Here is a 20,062-nt window from a genome sequence, read left to right on the forward strand (position 1 = left end):
TGACACACCTGCGAAAATTCTTTGAACGTTTACGTAGGTACAACTTGAAGCTCAATCCCGCCAAGTGTGCTTTTGGAGTCCCAGCTGGGAAGTTGTTGGGATTTATAGTCAGCAGAAGAGGTATTGAGCTCGACCCTTCCAAGATCAAAGCGATTCAAGAGTTACCTCCGCCGAAAACGAGAAGAGAGGTGATGAGTTTCTTAGGGAGGTTGAACTATATCAGCCGGTTTATAGCACAATCGACGGTGGTATGTGAGCCTATCTTCAGGTTGCTGAAGAAAGATGCCCCAACTAAGTGGACTGAGGAGTGCCAGACCGCTTTCGACGCTATCAAGAGCTACTTGTCTAATCCACCAGTATTGGTTCCTCCGCGAGAAGGGAGTCCTTTGTTGCTGTATTTGTCTGTTTCAGATAACGCCTTTGGATGTGTACTGGGTCAACACGACGAGACAGGGAAGAAGGAAAGGGCAATCTACTACATCAGCAAGAAATTTACTCCGTACGAGTCTCGTTACACTCTGCTGGAAAGAACATGTTGTGCTCTGACGTGGCTTGCCCAGAAGCTGAGGCACTATTTGTCGTCGTATACTACATATCTTATCTCCAGAATGGATCCATTGAAGTATATTTTCCAGAAAGCGATGCCGACCGGGAAGTTAGCTAAATGGCAAATGCTGTTGAGTGAGTTTGACATCGTGTACGTGACTCAGAAGGCAATAAAAGCACAAGCTTTGGCTGATCATCTTGCGGAAAATCCCGTTGATGAAGAGTATGAACCTCTCAAGACATATTTTCACGATGAAGAAGTGTCATTTGTGGGTGAAGATATCTCTGAAGCTTATCCAGGTTGGAGATTATTCTTCGATGGAGCGGTGAACCACCAGGGTAAAGGTGTTGGAGCAGTCTTGGTATCAGAATCTGGTCAGCACTATCCTATAGCGGCTAAACTACGATTCAACTGCACAAACAACATGGCTGAGTATGAAGCTTGCATTCTCGGTTTGAAAATGGCCGTTGACATGAATGTCTACGAGTTACTGGTTATTGGAGATTCAGACCTCTTGATTCATCAGGTTCAGGGAGAATGGGCTGTGAAGAACCCGAAGATTGTACCTTACGTACGATATGTGCAAAATCTGTGTAAAAGGTTTCGCCAGATCGAGTTCAGACATACTCCCAGAATACAGAATGAATTAGCTGATGCTCTTGCCACCATCGCGTCAATGATCAAACATCCGGATACTGATTACATCGACCCGTTGGATATAGACTTGCAGGAACATCCAGTCCATTGTTCACATGTTGAATCAGAACCAGATGGTTTGCCCTGGTATTTCGACATAAAGAGGTACTTGGAGTCTGGGACATATCCGGAAGACGCCGCATCTAATCAAAAGAAGTCGATACGACGTATGGCTCTCAATTTCTTTTTGAATGGAGAAGTCCTTTACAGGAGGACTCCAGATTTGGGCCTTTTGAGATGCGTGGATGCTACTGAAGCCGTAAGGCTTATTGAACAGATACATGCTGGAGTCTGTGGCACACATATGAACGGGCTTACCTTGGCAAGAAAAGTCCTTCGAGCCGGTTATTTCTGGATGACTATGGAGCATGACTGCTGTAAATTCGTGCAAAAATGCCACAAATGTCAAGTGCACGGCGATCTGATACGGGTGCCACCTCACGAACTTAATGCTATGAGTTCGCCTTGGCCATTTGTAGCTTGGGGAATGGATGTCATCGGTCCTATAGAGCCAGCCGCTTCTAATGGACACAGATTCATTTTGGTTGCCATCGATTATTTCACCAAGTGGGTGGAAGCAGCCTCTTACAAATCGGTAACTAAGAAAGTGGTGGCCGACTTTGTCCGCAACAATCTGATATGCCGATTTGGAGTTCCAGAATCCATCATCACGGATAACGGTGCAAATCTCAACAGTCATCTGATGAAAGAGATATGTGAACAATTTAAGATTGTTCACCGAAGGTCCACTGCTTATCGCCCTCAAATGAACGGAGCTGTAGAGGCCGCCAACAAGAACATCAAGAAGATTCTGAGGAAAATGATTGACAAGCAGCGGGGTTGGCATGAAATGTTGCCATATGCTCTACTGGGTTATCGAACGACGGTCAGAACATCAACTGGGGCTACTCCATACTTGCTAGTATACGGAACAGAAGCAGTCGTACCTGTTGAAGTCGAGATACCGTCACTGAGGATCATCCAAGAAGCTGAGCTAAGTAATGCTGAGTGGGTTAGCAAACGGATTGATCAACTAGCTTTGATTGATGAGAAGAGGATGGTTGCTGTTTGCCATGGCCAGTTGTATAGACAAAGAATGACTCGCGCTTTTCACAAAAGAGTAAGAGCCAGAAATTTTGAAGTTGGTCAGTTGGTTCTTAAGCGTATTTTTCCTCATCAAGACGAGCACAAAGGAAAGTTCGCACCTAACTGGCAAGGTCCTTACATGGTTCGCAAAGTACTATCTGGAGGTGCTTTAGTCTTGTCAGAGATGGATGGCGCTGTATGGCCCAAGCCTATCAACTCAGATGCTGTCAAGAGATATTACGCGTGAAGTTCGTTTTGCATTTTCCATCATTTACTTGTAATCTTCTGTTTGCCTGTATTTGTTCGAATTTGAATTCTTATCCCTCTTGTAACGAACTACGTCTGACCTGAATTCTCGAGAACGAGATACGTAGGCGGCCCATGTCGGCTTCGGTCACCCCATTTATCCCCTTTAATCATTTCTTTGCATTGGAACTACGTTCGACCTGAATTCTCAAGAATGAGATACGTAGGCGGCCTATGTCGGCCTCGGTCGTTTCATTATCAAAACTTCCTATTTTGGTTAACCGTTGAGAGGGGAACTACGCTTGACCTGATTCCTGCCGCAACGGGATACGTAGGCGCCACAAGGGCTCGGTCATATATCTCATAAATTTTATTCCCCCCTTCTACAATAGAAACTGGGACAGAATTTTTTTTGAGGGACTCAATAATTCTCCAGAAGGAACCTTCTCTTTAGCGGATCAAACTAAAGACCTTTCGAATTTGCGACTGGGACAGAATTTTTGAGAAGATCTCAAAAATTCCGAGATCTGTGCGATTACAATGGAAAGAGGAGCAAGATACTAAACTGGGACAGAAATTTTGAGGATAGCCTCAAAATTTTGTCATGGGACTTCCCTACAAGTCCGGAATGCCTCTGAAATTCATTCGACAAGCGTCGGACTCAAAGAAGCTCGTTAAGCCTGACATGACATGACTTGGCATTGACTTTTCGAGATACTATTTCTTAAAAAATTTCTTGCTTCTCTTAAAAATTTCCCTTTTATATTTCATCTGTTTTGGCATAAGATATTTTCTTATCTATCAAGAGTCGGGAAATCGGGAAATCAACCGGAGACATCAAGACAAGGAGCAAACAACCGAAGGGATCGACACAGATCAGTATGTTTAAAACTGACAATTTTTCTGTGGATGCAGGTTTATAGCTTCGCTTCGAAATCGGCCGAATTCTTCCAACTGATGAATATGGAGAAGGAGAAAACCATCTCCAAAACCAGTGATTTTATTGAAAGCAGGAATATCGTTTGTGTCAGGATGCTTATGAATGTGTTTGTTTATTTCAAACCATTCTCAACAATGGGAAATTTACAAAGTATCCAGCCAGATTCAAAGGTGAATCAAACAGGAATCTCAGCGAAGATTTCACGATTTCTATAGAAGGCGCTATTTGCATTGCGTTATCAAAGCAAGATGATTATTGTCGATCAAGACCATGCACTACCTCAGAAGAGACAGTTATGCAATTATTATTTTATCATTATCGATCAAGTCGATATATTATTTGGAGATCGTCTTACCGTTACTATTCACGGGGGTGATATAAATATTCATGCATCACGAAATTTATACACTGAAGAATCATGCATCGCGGAATCATGCATCGCGGAAATCATGCATCGCGAGTTAATAATCATGCATGACGAGAAGATTTCATGCCTCGTCAAAATTTATACATCGCGAGAAGAATTTATGCCTCGCTGGAATTCATGCATCGCGGAATCATGCATCGCGGAAATCATGCATCGCGAGTCAATAATCATGCATGACGAGAAGATTTCATGCCTCGTCGAAATTTATACATCGCGAGAAGAATTTATGCCTCGCTGGAATTCATGCATCGCGGAATCATGCATCGCGGAAATCATGCATCGCGAGTCATTAATTATGCATGACGAGAAGATTTCATGCCTCGTCAAAAGTTATGCATCGCGAGAAGACTTCATACCTCGCTGGAATTTATACATCGCGAGAAGGATTTATGCCTCGCTGGAATTCATGCATAGCGAAAATCATGCATCGCGGAAATCATGCATCGCGAGTCATTAATTATGCACGATGAGAAGATTTCATGCCTCGTCGAAATTTATGCATCGCGAGAAGACTTCATACCTCGCTGGAATTTATACATCGCGAGAAGAATTTATGCCTCGCTGGAATTCATGCATCGCGGAATCATGCATCGCGGAAATCATGCATCGCGAGCCAATAATTATACATGACGAGAAGATTTCATGCCTCGTCAAAATTTATACATCGCGAGAAGAATTTATGCCTCTCTGAAAATCATGCATAGCAAAAATCATGCATCGCGAATCATTAATTGTGCACGACGAGAAGATTTTATGCCTCGTCAAAATTTATGCATCGCGAGAAGACTTTATGCCTCGCTGACAATTATGTACGACGAGAAGATTTCATGCCTCGTCAAAATTTATGCATCGCGAGTCATTAAATTTGCACATCGCGAGAAGATTTTATTCCTCGCTGAAAGTTATGCATCGTGAGAAGATTCATATCTCGCGGGAATTTACGTATTGCGGGATGATGTTTAGGCCCCGCAAGAGGACATACATGGATAAAGAAAGAGCAATATTTATCCATCGGCCTCAACCACATTCCTTATTTTTATAAAAGAAAACATCAAGAAGAGCATCGAAGATAGCAACAAAAGAGACATCAATATCGCATCAACATTTATTTGTTTATTTTAGCATCAAATGAAGAATACCATGAAGATTTTATTTACAAAGCACAAAGCATAAGCTTTATTTGCTAGAGGTCAGACCGATCGAGTCGACGTCGAATATTGAGGAGAACAAGGAAGTGTCGACATGGTAAAAAGACACTGTCTCCCATCCTAATTGCATTTTTAAGCTAATGAGTTTTATCTTAGTTTTGTCGAGAGCATCCGAAAGGATGAATTCTCCAAAAACCACAGATACGGACGACATCAAAAAGGATGCAGCACAACGTGGAACTTTTTCTTAGCAGCGAACTGGGACATAGTCTAAAGAGGAATGTCAAACTCTTAGGACGCGAGCAGAGGAGCGACTTCCACCACAATCGAACCACCCTCTCAAAACATGCGGGTTTTTCTTTAGTTTCTGTCAGTTTCCGTCTTGCGTCCGGAAGTTTTGTTTTATCGGGGGCGAGTTTCCAATCTGAGTGACAATGCGCCAAGAGCTTTGGAAATTATGTCCGTGTAAGTTCTTACCTATGGATGTGAAGAGCTCCACATTCATGGCTAAGAGGTCGCAAGCCTCTTTTTCATACTCGTTTAATGTGTCACTCGTCCAAAACCGAAGGTTAGCTAGCATAATAGTTTTCCTTTTCCAACGATCGAGTCGAACTACGCACAGCCTGATTCCGAAGGTTTAAGGGTATGTAGGCGGATTCAATGTTGAAAACTCGGCTGTATTCCAACATTTCGCTCTCGAATTCTATTCTCGAGCATTTCGATACCTTCATAATTCGGTGTCAAGGTGGCTTTTGATTCTTTGAAATCGTGCGGTAAATCAAGCTTATCGAGCTGCAAGTGGTCTGAATTCTCATATAGCCTGAGATATGTAGGAGACCCGTTTTCAAAGGTTCGGCCCTAATTCCTAAACTCTTTGTCAAATCTTTCTTCTTAAAAGCGAATGGAGTTGGTCAAAACTGGTTCGGTCAACTTCATTTTTCTCGAGTTGCTTGCATCAACCCAAGTAAAATGAGGGACAGTTGTTGACACCCAATTTTGACCCACGTCGGTATAAATTAATTATCGAGCTTCGTGAGTTTTTCAAATTATTTAAGTTAATTAGTTTTATAAATCTTGTGAATTTTTTTTTTAAAAAAATAAAATAAAATAAAAAAAGGGGTATATATATATGTATATATATGTATACATATATGTATACATATGCATATATATATATATAAGTAAAAAATGTATATAATATACGGATCTTATGCTACTTATCATAACGTTAGATAAATATATATATATATTACGTAATCGTATATATAGTTTGTATATTTTATGAATAAAATATATATATATATATATATATATATGTATATGTATATGTATATGTATATGTATATGTATGTATATCTTAAGTTTAAAAAGTATTCTATCAAACTAGTCACTTTAAGGAAGCTCGTTAATTAATCAATACGAATTCACCTTTAAGGTGTAGCCTTTCGTTAGCTAAAATGGGCCTGCTCTTAAAACTAACCCAATTCCCTCCCCATTGTGTAATTTATCCCCCAGGCCCATTTTAAATATTTCTTCCATCAACCCACACCATATTAACTCAACATCCAACACTCCTACCCGGCCCAATACCCTTAAATACCCGTTTCTTCCCTCTACCCGGCCCAAAAACCCGGCCCCGTCCCTCTCTTCTTCCCCATCCTCACCCACGCCATGTCCCAAAACAAGAACAATTCCCAGAACCCAGAAGAACGCAGAAAAACAGACCCAGAAACGGAAAAATCTTCCCCCTCTCCCAACACACTCTTTCTCTCCCCCCTCCCATCGCGACCTGCAAAGAAAAGAACAGAGCTGCGCCGAAAACGCAGCAACGACAGACACCAAAAAAGGCAGCGGTGCAGTGCTTTCGGCTGTGGCAGACCTACTCTCTCGTCCTTGCATCGCCGAGATGACTCCACGTAGCTCGCTAGTACCACGATTTCATCTCAACCCTCCACCTCGCCTCAAACTCCCTTCCCGCTCGAAATTTCGGATAAGATTTTGAGATTTTGAATTGAAATGGGCGGAAACTCGTGAAACCCATCCCAATTTCAAAAACCATAGGGATTTTTCTATATAAACCCCCATTCTCGTCAGTTTGGGGGTTGGATTTTTTTTTTGAAATTTCTTGGGTTGAAAATTGGGAAATTCTGAAAAAAGAAAATCGAGCTATTCTGTTATTGTGAGCTTTGGAAACATTTTGGTTTCTCTACTGTTGGTTTCAGAAGAACTAAGGAAGTCGGATTAGTTTTAGAGAGAAACACTCTGTTTCGTTAACGAGTGTTCGACAGTGGTGTTCCGTCGAAACGTCGTAGCAACCTCGGTGTGTCTGTTTCGTCGAGCGTAGGTGTGTCGTTCCAGCTCAGGTATTCGAGACAGAGGTTGGTTTGAGGTCGCGATAGTGGTGCTTCTCCCTTGCTCGTAGCCCCCAGTTCTGCTGCTCCTCAACAGGTAAAATACTTACGTTATGTAACTTCTTCTCTTCTCGATTTCAGTGTGGCGGAGGGAGTGTTGGAATGTCTTTTCGCGTGTGTCTACTGTTGGTTGATGCTGCTCATTTAGTATGCTGGTCCGCTGTTTCGTTTTTTTGTTTATGTCAAGCATGGTGAAACATTTGAATGATTGAATACATGGCCTGTTTGCTGTGAATATAGGACGCTATATGTGCTGGGTTTGGTTTGATCGAGATTTGTTCTTCAATCTCGACATGAGCCTAGTTAGAGTTTGTCTCGTCTGTCTCTTTCACGTGTCTAAAGATTTCGATTTTTGTATTGGTTATGTTGTGGTATAGGCTGTCGTCTTAGCCATTGTAAGCTGCTTGCTTCATCCTGCATGTTAGCTTGAATATGCTGTAGCCGAGAGATTTGTTCTTTTGCTTATTGCATTCTAGTTAGTTAGACTACCATGCTGTAAGAGAATTCTTCTCTTCCTTAGTTATGAATTTGGTTGTTACTGTTTGGAAACAATCTTGGATGTCATGTCGTATTTTCTCAAGTATGTGGTTTACTATCAAGCATCGTATTGGTTTAATTTGGGGCCATTTCTTCGCTCCGTTCTGTCTTCCTCCACTTTCAAACAAATCTCGAATATTCGAAAGCATGAGAAGCCGTAAACTTTCCTTTAGTCGTCCATTTCTGTCAAGCATGACTTAATACGTTAAAATATGTATATCTTGAAGTTGTTTTTTTAAAAAAAAAACCTTAGAAATTGTTAATCTTCTCGATTGTTTCTTTGTATTAGATTTAGTTTGGCATAATAGTTTTTTTTTGGTATTGAAATGGTGACATAATTCATTAAATATGGCATTTTACTTGTGTTAAACCACCGGGTGGTCACTTATATGTCATACCTTTCTTTTATGTATAAGTGTGATTTGCAATATCATTTTTTTATCATATAGGGTTGTTTGTTATTCTTTATCTTATTGGATAAAATATGTATTGTTATTAAGTTTAGTTTGTTTTCTTGCATATGTGTCCGTTGAATCGTATATTAATTCCTTCCGTTTACTTTGTGGCATGTAAATCTGTTCGGGTTCGCCATGAACTCTCCTTCTTTGCATATCGAGAGAGTCGTAAAGACTCACATCTTCCCTATCATCAAGTCAATCCACGGCATGGCAGGAAGACGTTCGAGATTCCATGAAGATCGAAGATAGTCAAAGGCTTTGGATTAGAAAGCCTCTTTATTTTATACCTTTCGTATTTATTTTGTAATGGGCATAAGCCCTTGTTGCTTTCTTTTCTCGTATTTATTTTATATGTTTAGATTAGGACAGGTTGAAACGGGTTAAAACCCAAAAGCAGGTGGGTCCAAAATTCGGCCAAGGCGAACAGAATCCGAATTTGGACCCAAAAATCTCTCTCTCCCTCTCTCTCTATATCTCTCTTTGCTACTTGTTTACGTTTTATTTTGAATGTCGTTAGCTTAAGATTAGAAAACTCCAAACCCCCTTCGAAGCGCCTTCTATTTTATCAAATCTCAAAACTAAAATGGAATCTCAAAACGATAAATATTTCAACTCGTAAGTTGTTTAAAACTCTAACATGTTCAAAATTCAAATTCTAAGTTAGTTTGAATTTAAAGAGCTTTAAAATCTGAAAATTCGCCTAAGTAAATTTCTCATAAGTTTAATGATTTCAAAATTGCAAAGTTAAAATAAATAATAGTCAAATAAGTTAATCGCCGGATAACCGTAAGTTAGCGGAGTGTCTTAGGTGCCTAACACCTTCCTAAGACATTAATAGGAATCCCGAACCCTTAAAAGTTTTCAAACAATTTTCTGTTTAATTATTTGAAATCAAGTTTTCTTAATTTTCTCAAAATTAAGTGGCGACTCCCAAAAGTCGAAAATAAACTTTTTTCGAAAATATCCTTTTTCGATAAAACAGTTCCTCCTACCTATTCCTCCCTCATCATAAGGGAAGCTTAGGTTCCTCCAAGAAGCCCAATGATATTTCTTCCTGTCACTATTTCACTCCCAGAAAAAATCAGCCATAAGCATTTGAATTTGCTTAAGAATAGTCTTTGGGGGAGTTATTGCAGAAAGTAGATGGATAGGGAGAGCTTGTAGCACATGCTTTGTAAGAATTGCCTTGCCCCCATAACTCAGTTGTTTGGTTTGCCACCCTGAGATCCTGCCAACAACTTTATTAACAAGGTCAGAAAAATAAATGTTCCTAGGCCTACCGACAAATAAAGGGCAGCCTAGGTAGGTAATTGGACCCTGTTTTTTGTTTAAAACCTGTAAGTCTCTTTATTCTATCTCTAGTGCTAGTGAAAGCATTAGAGTGTAGCATAAAGTGACTCTTATCACCATTGATGAGCTGTCCAGAAGTATTCTCATACTCCTTTAAGATATTCATAAGAATCTTCAAGGTTCTGCATCTCCCCGAAGTGAACAAAATGATATCATCAGCAAAGCTCAAATGGTTCACCCGTGGCCCCCTCCTTTCCATGATAAAGCCATGGTAGTCCGGATGATTATGGAGCCTGTTAAGAGATCTTGATAACACCTCCGCACCTAAAATAAATAGGATTGGAGAAAGGGGATCACCTTGTTTGAGGCCTCTAGTGGAGTGAAAAAAACCATGTCACTTACCATTGACAATGATTGAGTACCAGTTGTTAGCTATGATTCTCCACACCATATTTAGATGTGAAGTGTTATCTCTAGTAAACATTTCACTTTGAAATGTGAAATTTGTCAATACAAAATCGAATATAGTTGCCTCTTATGTGAACTTTTCTAGTAGGAAAAGAAAATAATGAAATTGAAGTGCGTTTTGATAAACAATTAATAATAATTCAAATAGAAAAATAAGATATCAAAATAATTTTGGTTACGTTTTTTATCTGAAAGTACAAATATACCCTTCAAAAACAATTAAATAGATCCAAATATGCCCCTACATTACTTCTACTCCCCCCCCCCCCCCTATTTCATTTTTCTTTTAATCTCTATTCACCTCACACACTATTTGAGAAGGCTAAATTAAAATATATTTTTTTTCGTTCTGCCTTATTCTTTCACCGTTATTGTATCAATCAGTGTTTTTAAAAATATTTTTGGAGCGAGTCTCAGAGCGAGACGTACCAAAAATATTTTGGGACTTAAATTAAAAACGTAGAATCATAAGACATAAGTTTGAAATTGAGGCGTAAGTCTCAAACATAAAAACACAAGTCTTCAGTGTAAAAACGTTGGTCCGGGATTTTTAAATTTATTCTTTTGAATTTTTTTGCTTTAAATCATATTTTTTATTATTGGTGTAATGATATTCTCAAATAGTAATTATACTATTTTTTTTCTTCGTTATTAATTATAATACTTATTTCAAATAAAAATCATAATGTAATTTTGATATATTATAGGTTATTCATAAAAAATTATTTATAAAATTATTGAATAATTTAATTTTGATTATTTTATTGGTAATAAGATTATAAAATTGAATATACATGAGATTACGAGATTACGGCCCGTAGATTCATGAGACTTATGCCCTATGTCTCAAAGCTTACGCCTCGCCCCATACCGTACCATATAAAATGAATCGCCTCATGCCCCTACCTTTTAAAATACAGATATCCATGACTTCAACCCGACACTCGTATTTTAATTAAGACTAGAACAAACTGGAATGGAATCACCGAACCGGCACAAATCGGTATTGGACTGGAACAGAACGAGTTGACCGATTCGTTGACCAGTACAGGATGAATCGGATCGGAATTATCGGGACGGATACTCGATTTCGTCCTATCCCACTATATACCGGGATGGAACCAAAACGGAATGGAACGGAACGGATGTGATAAACTGGACGACACATCTAGTTATTTCAAAAAAAGTTTTTTTGAGTTACGAAAAAATAAATATATTTTTTTGTTTTTTAAAAGTTCTAATTGATAGTTGTTAAATTTATAATGTAACTTTTTAGTTATGTTTATTTTATAGATAGCTTATAAAAAAAGTTTACTTATTAATTTTGCAGGTTAAGTCTAATTAAGTTTTCAAGACTGAAATCTTTTAAAGTTTATAAGTTATTACTTATTAATATGTTATAATTTATAATTTTATATTTATAACTTGTAACTAATTAACTTGAATATGTAACTTTAAAAAATTAAATAAAAATAAAAATTATAATTTATAAATATATAATATAAATTAATTAATAAATAATAATTAATCGAAATTCGCCAGACCGAAATCGCGATAAATCGGGATAAACCGGTACCCATACACTAGTATCAAATTGTGATTCCGTTCTATTCGGTGTACCAATTTACGGTGTCCCATTCCATCGTGTAATCGAACCGGACCGGTACTGGTACAACCCGGTCCATTGCCCAGCCTTAATTTTTAATGTTAAAATTAAGGTACTTTCCCAAATCCATCTCCCTCCAAAGCCCCATGCCCTAGATTAGAACAAAATTCTTGATGTTTACAAATAGAGAAAGGGTTGATTCCATTATCAGCAATCTTCTTCCTTGGTAAGCTTTAAATCTTTTTCCACTATAATTTGGTTATCATTTCCCTCCTTTGATGAACTTACAATCTCTGAAAATAAGTGTATTTATCTTCTTATGTTTCAATACTCTGTTTTTAAGACTTGGAGGTGAATTTATGATTTTTAGAAAATGTATTGAGCATGAATTGATCCCAACTTGTCTAGGTAAATAACTCAACATTTTCAACCAAGTGCACCATTTAGTTTTATGAAGAGACCATGGGTTAATGTGTCCCCTTTTTGGTATTTGTATATGTTTGTTAAGTCAATAAAAGTTACTTCCTTTACGTAGTTTTTGGTTTCAAAGCATAAGAATCTATTTATGTTTGCCCTGAAAATCTTACAAAAATAGTGTTTTTGGGATGGTTCAAATTCCAGCAGAGTTAGATGGTGGGTGTAGTAACTAGATATTTGTGCTGGTGGGAAGTAGTAGGTACATGGTGGCATAGTCGAGTTAAGTGCAAGTTGGCATAGGGAAGGGTTTAACATGTTCCCTCGATTTTTTTTCCACGTCTACTGCAACTTAGAACTCTTTGGAGTGTGGTGTTCGTGTAGCATGTCATATTACTCCTGGCCCTGGGGTATTTTAATATGAAACCATGGTAGTTCATAGGGTTCTGTGAGGGACGAATAATTCTGGTTAGGAACTCGCAAAATGGTGATAGTTTAAGATATTTTTAACCTATTCACTCTCTTTCTCTTTACTGTTATAGGAGTGTTTCAGCCTTCCCCTTTATTTCTTCAGAAAATTGAGGCTAATTCTTTTCCACTCACTGTGTGTATATGTGTTTCTATGTCGTGTCGAACTTGGGGGTGAAAATTGAGGGTCTTCAGTTTTCTGGCATGTACTTTATAAAGTTACTCTCTCTCTCTGTCATGTTCCCAGTGCGTCTCTTCTCATTCTCATCGTCATCTCACATAAACTCGAAATCAAGAAAAAAATGAGTATCATTGTAAATTATCATAGATTTATGTGCCAGAGAACTTGTAATATTGTTTTTTTTAATAGTTAATGGTATAACACACACCTAAACTATAACTTTTTCTCAAGTTTCACACCCCAACTATTGGTTGTTCCCTTTTCTACATGAACTACCACTATGATTCTATCTATGTCTTAAAACACATCTCGAAGCTGTTTAAACCAACTATCAGTTGTTCCTTTTTCCTTCTTGAATTATCACCATCTACACAACTAGGTGTGTTTTAATACATAAATGGTAACAGTTAAGGTAGGAAAAGGGAACACCTAATAGTTAAGGGTGTAAAACTCGCGAATAAGTGATATTCAAGTGTGCTTTTGATCATTATCATTATTGTTTACTTCAATTTTTGTTTGGCATAATGATGGCATGGGATGAGTTTAAATGTAGAGACATAGTCAGTGAGGATTTATATACCCAATCCCGACTTGTTTGGGTTTGAGGCGCAGTGGTAGTTAATCCACCAATATATATATGAAGAATTGATGAAAGGTGTTCATGTTAAGAATGCCATTAATGGATATCAAGAGATAGATATACATGGATTTATTTATTGGTAAATGTCAACACTGTTATCATACCGTATGGGTATTTATGGTTAAGATTACCAAGTTTTTATTTCCTATATTAATTTGGCATTGTGAATAGCCGTCTGTCCAGAGAGTTTGGAGATCCCTTACTTCGTGTTATTGTCTAGTTACTACATGTTCTTGGTGATTATGTTGACAGTGTTCCTCTCGTTCTTATGTTGATTTGACAATGTGAATAGTTGTTATGTCCACCTGGAGATACCTTACTTCATATCATTGCTTATTTTCTACTGCTTCTTGGTGATTATTGTTATATGGTGCCTCCTAAGGCAGTAAAGCATCGTCGAAGTCTACTACCCGATGCCCTTAACTACCTTCCTGATAACATAAATCGATGTCATTCTGTTGCTCTTGCCTTGTGAAGATGCTGTGAGGACAAGCATCTTATCAAAGAAATGGAGGTATTACTGGTGTAGACTTACAGAGTTGAAGATTGATACTTTAATTAGCCTGAATTTTATGTGAAGTCAATATTTCTTCTGAGTTGCTGGAAAGTTTAATATCTAATTGCCCGTTGCTTGAGGAGTTGGAGCTGGATATCGCAGACAAGTCAGACAATTGAAATTAATGTCCCCATGTTGAGATTGTTCTATCTCTCAGGCAATATAAGTTCTGTCTGCCTAAAGAATGTCCCTCCTCTGGTAAAAGTATTGATGTACGGTGACTATATTAAAGCAGAGGATCTTAATTTTGCAAAGCTTTTCAAGTGTTGTCCTGCTCTCGAGCACCTTCTCTTTTCCTCCTTTGCGTCCAAGGTAAATATTGCTTGATGACTTCATTAATATTAATGCTGACTCTTCTCTTTCTTTCTTTTTTTTTTGATTATTTTCGTACTTCGTAGATCCTCAATAATTTGAGAATCGACTTCTTGTTATCTTTCTTAGGTTCACTGTGGAGATGAAGAGGATGATTGTATTCTAGAATGCCTTGAACTCGGACGTTTCTCAGATGTGACATTAAATCACCTCAGGGAAGTTAAGCTGGAATGCTTCGGAGGAACCACGATGCAACTTGTCAAGCTTTTTTAGCCATGTCCCTGGTGTTGGTGGGAATGCTAATTGATACATGTGTTCTACCTCTTGACTCGAGGTCAATATATTTGCTGAGGTATCAAAAAAAAAATTTGTGCATCACCTAAAGCAGTTGTAGTCTACATTGATTAATTAGATCACAACCTTTGGGCTAGAAGTTAACAAATTCAAAAGAGAGACTAAAACTTTGATATAGTAGGGGTCTATAACACTGTGTTTTACCTTGCCTTAAGCATTGTTGGATGGATGTTTTGATCAGTTTGTTCTGTAATAACAATGTCATACATGTTTAAGGATAATTACTTTCAGTGCCTGCTCTTGATTTTGTAATGGAAGATACACCCTGTTATGGGTAAAAAGTTACATGGTCTGGATTCCTTCTTGAATCTCTTAATTTCTTGTTTCTGAAAGTTTTAAGTATCACAATTCACTAACAATGCAAGAAAATAAGGAAATGAATCATTAATTTTTTTTGTTATAACCGTCGATCTGGTATCTACTAGTCTGACAAATCATGATTGGTAAATACTACCTGGCAACAGAAGTCAATTAAACTTATTAGTAAGTGATATTAATCAAAGTTTTTGTTGATTTCAAAATCCTAAATTTTGGAAAATTATTGTAAGTGATGATGCTGTCCAAGATAATTTTTTTTAAAAGAAGAGTAAAAAAGAAGATATTTTTGCTAGTCTTCCTATTTTTATGACGAGTAGGGAAAGAAATGAAAGACTTTCCATTTACCGACAAACTTATAGTGATCAACATGCATTGTGGTGGAATGGTTGAGTATCTCGGGTTTGTATCTTAGTTATGGAAAGATTTACTTTCAAGAAACAATCTTTTTTCCTATTTTACCCTTGAACAGTATTTCCTAAAACCTTTACCAAGAGTTCTTGAAAATATAATGCTCAATTTTAGCTATTCAATGCTTAATATTGGGATTGGCAGGCTTCACCACATCTCATAAAAAAAGTTTGCCCCTTTTGTTCCTCTCAAAATCTGAATTGTATGTTGTTGCTTTTGTGTGATCTTTTACTGTTTTTGTCGTATAAGTTAGTAGTTGAGTTCCCGTTGTAGTTCACATCTTATGGTTTTGTGTTTATATACTTAGAAACACAAAGGAATGAGGATACTTTTTTTGTTAACACAAAATAGAAGCTGATCGATCTAATTGCAACTAGCTAGAATGCACCTTTATGTCTTGTGTGGATTTAAAACTGTTCTGTCCAAGATAGCTTGAAGATTCCCTACTTCGTATTGTTATTTATTTTCTACAGGTTCTTGGTGATTCTTGTTATAAGTGATCATTCCATTCTTTTGCTTATTGAGCAGATAGAAATAATATATATTTAGATTGTTCTGTAATGATATTGTCATTACATTAATGATTTGGAAACTAAGTTACTTCTGTTAATCACCAAAAGAGATCAATGCAAAACCACTTCTTAGTGTACAACTTAACTAGCTGTCTAAGTGATAAAAGCTCAACAAGGGGAAAATACTATCTGCCTCTGAGAAAAAAATGTGAAGAGGAAGGCTCACCTCTTTGTTATACATTAGAATATTCAACTTGTTATTTATTATCCTCAATTTTAAAATAAAATTAAAACAAGCATAGTCACATTGTAATTATTCTATCAAAATATGGACTACTTTACCAAGGGCAGATGAAGTCGACATGAATGTCTGATATGGTAGAATATTCATGTGGGACTTCGTCAGATTTTACACGTGTGGTACATGATTCTTCTATTTCTCCAAGTAATGCTCTTCGCATCGCAATGCTTATTGTGCGTGCCGGTATGGTGTTTCATAAGTGGAGACAGAATAAAGCGTCCATGTAAGTGTGTGCCAATAGGCCGGACATAGAAATACCCCACCCCCACCCCCACCCCACACATAATACACACTATTTTCACTTGTCTTTTTCCCCTTCATCCAAATAAAACCCCTCACTGTCTCAATTCCTCTTTTCCTTCAACAGCTGAAGCACACAAAAAGGACAAGGGTATTTCAGATCAATCCCAAGTGTTGGTAAGCTTCAAATCTACTTTAATTGCTTTTATGGTAGCTGAATTTGTACAGGTTCTTTCGTTTTTTTTTTATGATCACGGTGTTCGGGCCAACTTTCGTCATTTCGCACACCTTGGCAAATTTCACGGGATGCTAGGACAGATGGTTCTTTTGCCTATTTTGGGATTCGAATCTGAGACCATGGCTCTAGGGTTTCTTTCCTTTTAGCATTCTCTTGTTTTCTTCTTCAGAAAATTGAGGCTAATTCTTTCCCAGTCAATGTGTGTATATGTATTTCTATGTGCTGTGGAATTTGGGGACTGAAAATTGGGGGTCTTTAGTCTCCTCTCTATGTGTGTTCATTTTTTATCGTGTGTTTCAAGTATAATTTCTTAATATTCTTTGTCACGTATATTTTTCTATGTAATTGTTGAGGAAATGGTTCAACATAACCCTGCAAAGATCTGATTTTTTCTTCTCTTCTAGCAACCAGCCAAGAGAAACACTTTACCTTGGTTGGCACCTTGTTCCTCCAAATCTGTTTCCATGGGCCAAGCTTACCACCTGGATGATCTCCTTAATATATAGCTTGTTAACAGAAAGGCTTCCATCTCTAGAGTGTTTCAATATGATAGAATCTTTTTCTGCTGATAACCCATTGAGAACACGTAATAGCTCAGCCACTCTCCCAATCTCCCGGTCATTTAATGCCTTCTAAATACAATATTCCATCCATGAATAGACCATACCTCAGCCACTGTTTCTTCCGGATTGGTACACAAGAAGAATAGGTCAGGAAATAAGGCCATCAGTGCCTCATGTCCATTATCTCAGGGCATATTAGTCATTAGAATATCCATATAACATAGATATTACGAGGACATAGTTGACTGATTTCAACAAGAATGCACCTTTATTTTCTATGTAGATTTGTCATTGTGAATAGCGGTTCTATCGAGATAGTTTGGAGATCCCTTTGCATTATTGTTTAGACTTTAGTTACTACAGGTTCTTGGTGATTATTTTTTGAAGTGTTCCTTTAGTTCTTATGTTGATTTGACAATGTGAATAGCAGTTCTTTGCTTGTTTTATCTCAAAAAATGTGAATAGCAGTTCTGTCCAGATAATTTGGAGATCCCTTACTTTGTATTGTTGCTTATTTTTCTTACAGGTTCTTGATGATTATTGGTAAATTATGCCTCCTAATGAAAGAAACCCTTGTCAAAGTTTAACTCCTGACGTCCTCACTGACCTTCCTAATGATGTAATCGATAGCATTCTGATACGGTTGCCTTCTGAAGAAGCTGTGAGGACAAGCATCTTATCTAAAAGGTGGAGGTATCACTGGTGTCGACTTACAAAGTTGACACTAAATAGGTCTCTTTGGAGAACGGAAAACAATTTACTGAACCCTGCAGATAAGTTTACAGAGATTATCTCCCAGATTTCAACCCTTCTTGAAGGACCCCTGATTGACTTTACCCTCGATGTTGCTGATCTAGAAAGCTGCCCTGACATTGACAGCTTCGTATATTTCGTCTTGAGGAATACTATTGAACGTCTTGTTCTTTACCTTCCCGAGGATAGCAAATTGCCTACGTCAGTTTTCACATGTTCGCAACTGAGGCATCTAAGTCTTGATAATTGCTCAATACATCATCCAGGGGCCTTTGAAGGATTTGATAAGTTAATTAGCCTCCAACTGTGTGAAGTAACAATTTCTTCTGATTTGCTGGAGAGTATTATATCTCATTGCCCGTTGCTTGAGCTGTTGCTGCTGCATATCCCAAAACTTTTAGACACAATTGAAATTGATGCCCCCATGCTGAGTCGGTTTTATTTCACAGGCAATATTAGTTCTGTCTGCCTAAAGAATGTCCCTCTCCTGGTAGAAGTATCTCTGACTGGTGAGCAGATAATGAAAAAGGATCTTGATTTTGCAAAGGTTTTCAATTCTTGTTCTGCTATCAAGTACCTCAGCTTGAATATCTCTTGTTACTGGGTAAATGTTGTTTCATGATTCCATTGTTATGTTACTTTAGCGGATTGAATTTCTTTTGGGCTGACATAATCTTGAATTTTGCTAATATTTTCCTAGGGATCTGCTCAAAAGGGATATGAAGCACCAAGGCTTCCCTTTGATCTTAACAGTGTCAAACGGTTTGACCTGCTTGAACTTGAGCTGGTGGATGCATATGAGCTCTCATTGTCTATTAACTTGCTTAGAAGTTTCCCGTACTTGGAACATCTTGAAATTGATGTTAGTAGTGCTGATTCTTCCCTTCTTTCTTATTTAGTGGTGTTTTTTCGTACTTGTTAGATCCTCAATAACCTGAGAAATGTCTTCTTTGTTATCTTTCCCAGGTTTTCCATGAAGATGAAGATAGTGGTACTGAAGAATCCGATGAACTTAAAGGTCTGTCAGACGTGACATTTAGTCACCTCAGGGAAATTAGGGTATACGCCGTTGATGGAAGAACATCTGAGATGCAGCTTATCAAGCTTTTGTTAGCCAATTCCCCGGTGTTGGAGAGAATGCTAATTGATCAACGTCTTCTAGATCTTGACACAAGACTAAAAGTATTTGCTGAGGTATCAAATTATTCACGTGCATCACCTGAAGCAGAAGTTCTCTTCGTGAATTGGATGAGATATCGGTTTTTTTAAACCCGTCCCCAAAAGCTCTCACCTTTTTGCTCTCTTTGATGACTCCAATCCACAACCGTAGGATTGGAGATGGAGGATGCTTGAATTCCTTAGAGTTTTAAGGTAGAGGATGCTTATCATCCGAGGAACCCTCTTGTCAACGTGACTTGCACATTAATAGACATTGGTGGTATATTTAGCCCAATGTGTGATTTACACATAAATCCCTTAAGTTTCATCTATAACCAATCTCCTATATCTACCAAATCCGTAATGTCATTGTCGGTTAATTCTTTAATGTAAATGAAATTGCCTATGTCCTAGTTGTTAATAAAGTTGTTGAGAACTTCGAGGTCTCAGGTTTGAAACTCAGGTAGAGATAAAAAATACTGCGTGATTTTTTTCATTTATCCTAATTTTGGTGTGATAATTTATTGTTGATGGGAGGTGACAAACATTTCCGCTATATATTTTTATATTTGATAGTTCAAATTGCCTCTAAATTCACCTAAATTATTGTTAAATGCTTTAACTATGCGTTTAGAAAAGGATAAATCATATTCCCTCTGTTTAAAAAAGGATTACCTAGTTTGAATTGGAACAGAGTTTAAGAAATGAAAGAAGACTTTTTAATTTTGTGGTTTTAAATTAAAATTTTGTCAAATGTATCAAAACTCCTTTCAATCTTGTGGTCTT

The 20,062-nt window shown here is 37.7% G+C and overlaps 1 protein-coding gene across 4 annotated transcripts; it reads left to right on the plus strand.

Moving 5' to 3' along the window:
* Window positions 1–11,929: 11,929 nt before the first annotated feature.
* LOC101243951 (F-box/FBD/LRR-repeat protein At1g13570-like) lies at window positions 11,930–19,869 on the plus strand. Of its 4 annotated transcripts, none has more exons than XM_004250492.5 (7): window positions 11,930–12,086; window positions 13,946–14,431; window positions 14,561–14,783; window positions 16,692–16,741; window positions 17,892–18,722; window positions 18,819–18,980; window positions 19,085–19,869. In XM_004250492.5, exons 5-7 carry the CDS (start codon window positions 17,916–17,918, stop codon window positions 19,385–19,387), a joined length of 1,272 nt encoding a protein of 423 aa, XP_004250540.1. In that variant the 5' UTR covers window positions 11,930–12,086; window positions 13,946–14,431; window positions 14,561–14,783; window positions 16,692–16,741; window positions 17,892–17,915; the 3' UTR covers window positions 19,388–19,869. The 4 variants fall into 4 exon arrangements, with proteins under 4 accessions (XP_004250540.1, XP_010312710.1, XP_010312709.1 ...); XM_010314408.4 differs by having other exon boundaries at window positions 11,942–12,086; window positions 14,041–14,431; XM_010314407.4 differs by having other exon boundaries at window positions 11,964–12,086; window positions 13,950–14,431.
* The last annotated feature ends 193 nt before the right edge of the window (window positions 19,870–20,062 follow it).

The sequence above is a fragment of the Solanum lycopersicum genome, chromosome 11 (genome assembly GCF_036512215.1).
Source record: "Solanum lycopersicum chromosome 11, SLM_r2.1".
Taxonomy (NCBI): Eukaryota; Viridiplantae; Streptophyta; class Magnoliopsida; order Solanales; family Solanaceae; genus Solanum; species Solanum lycopersicum.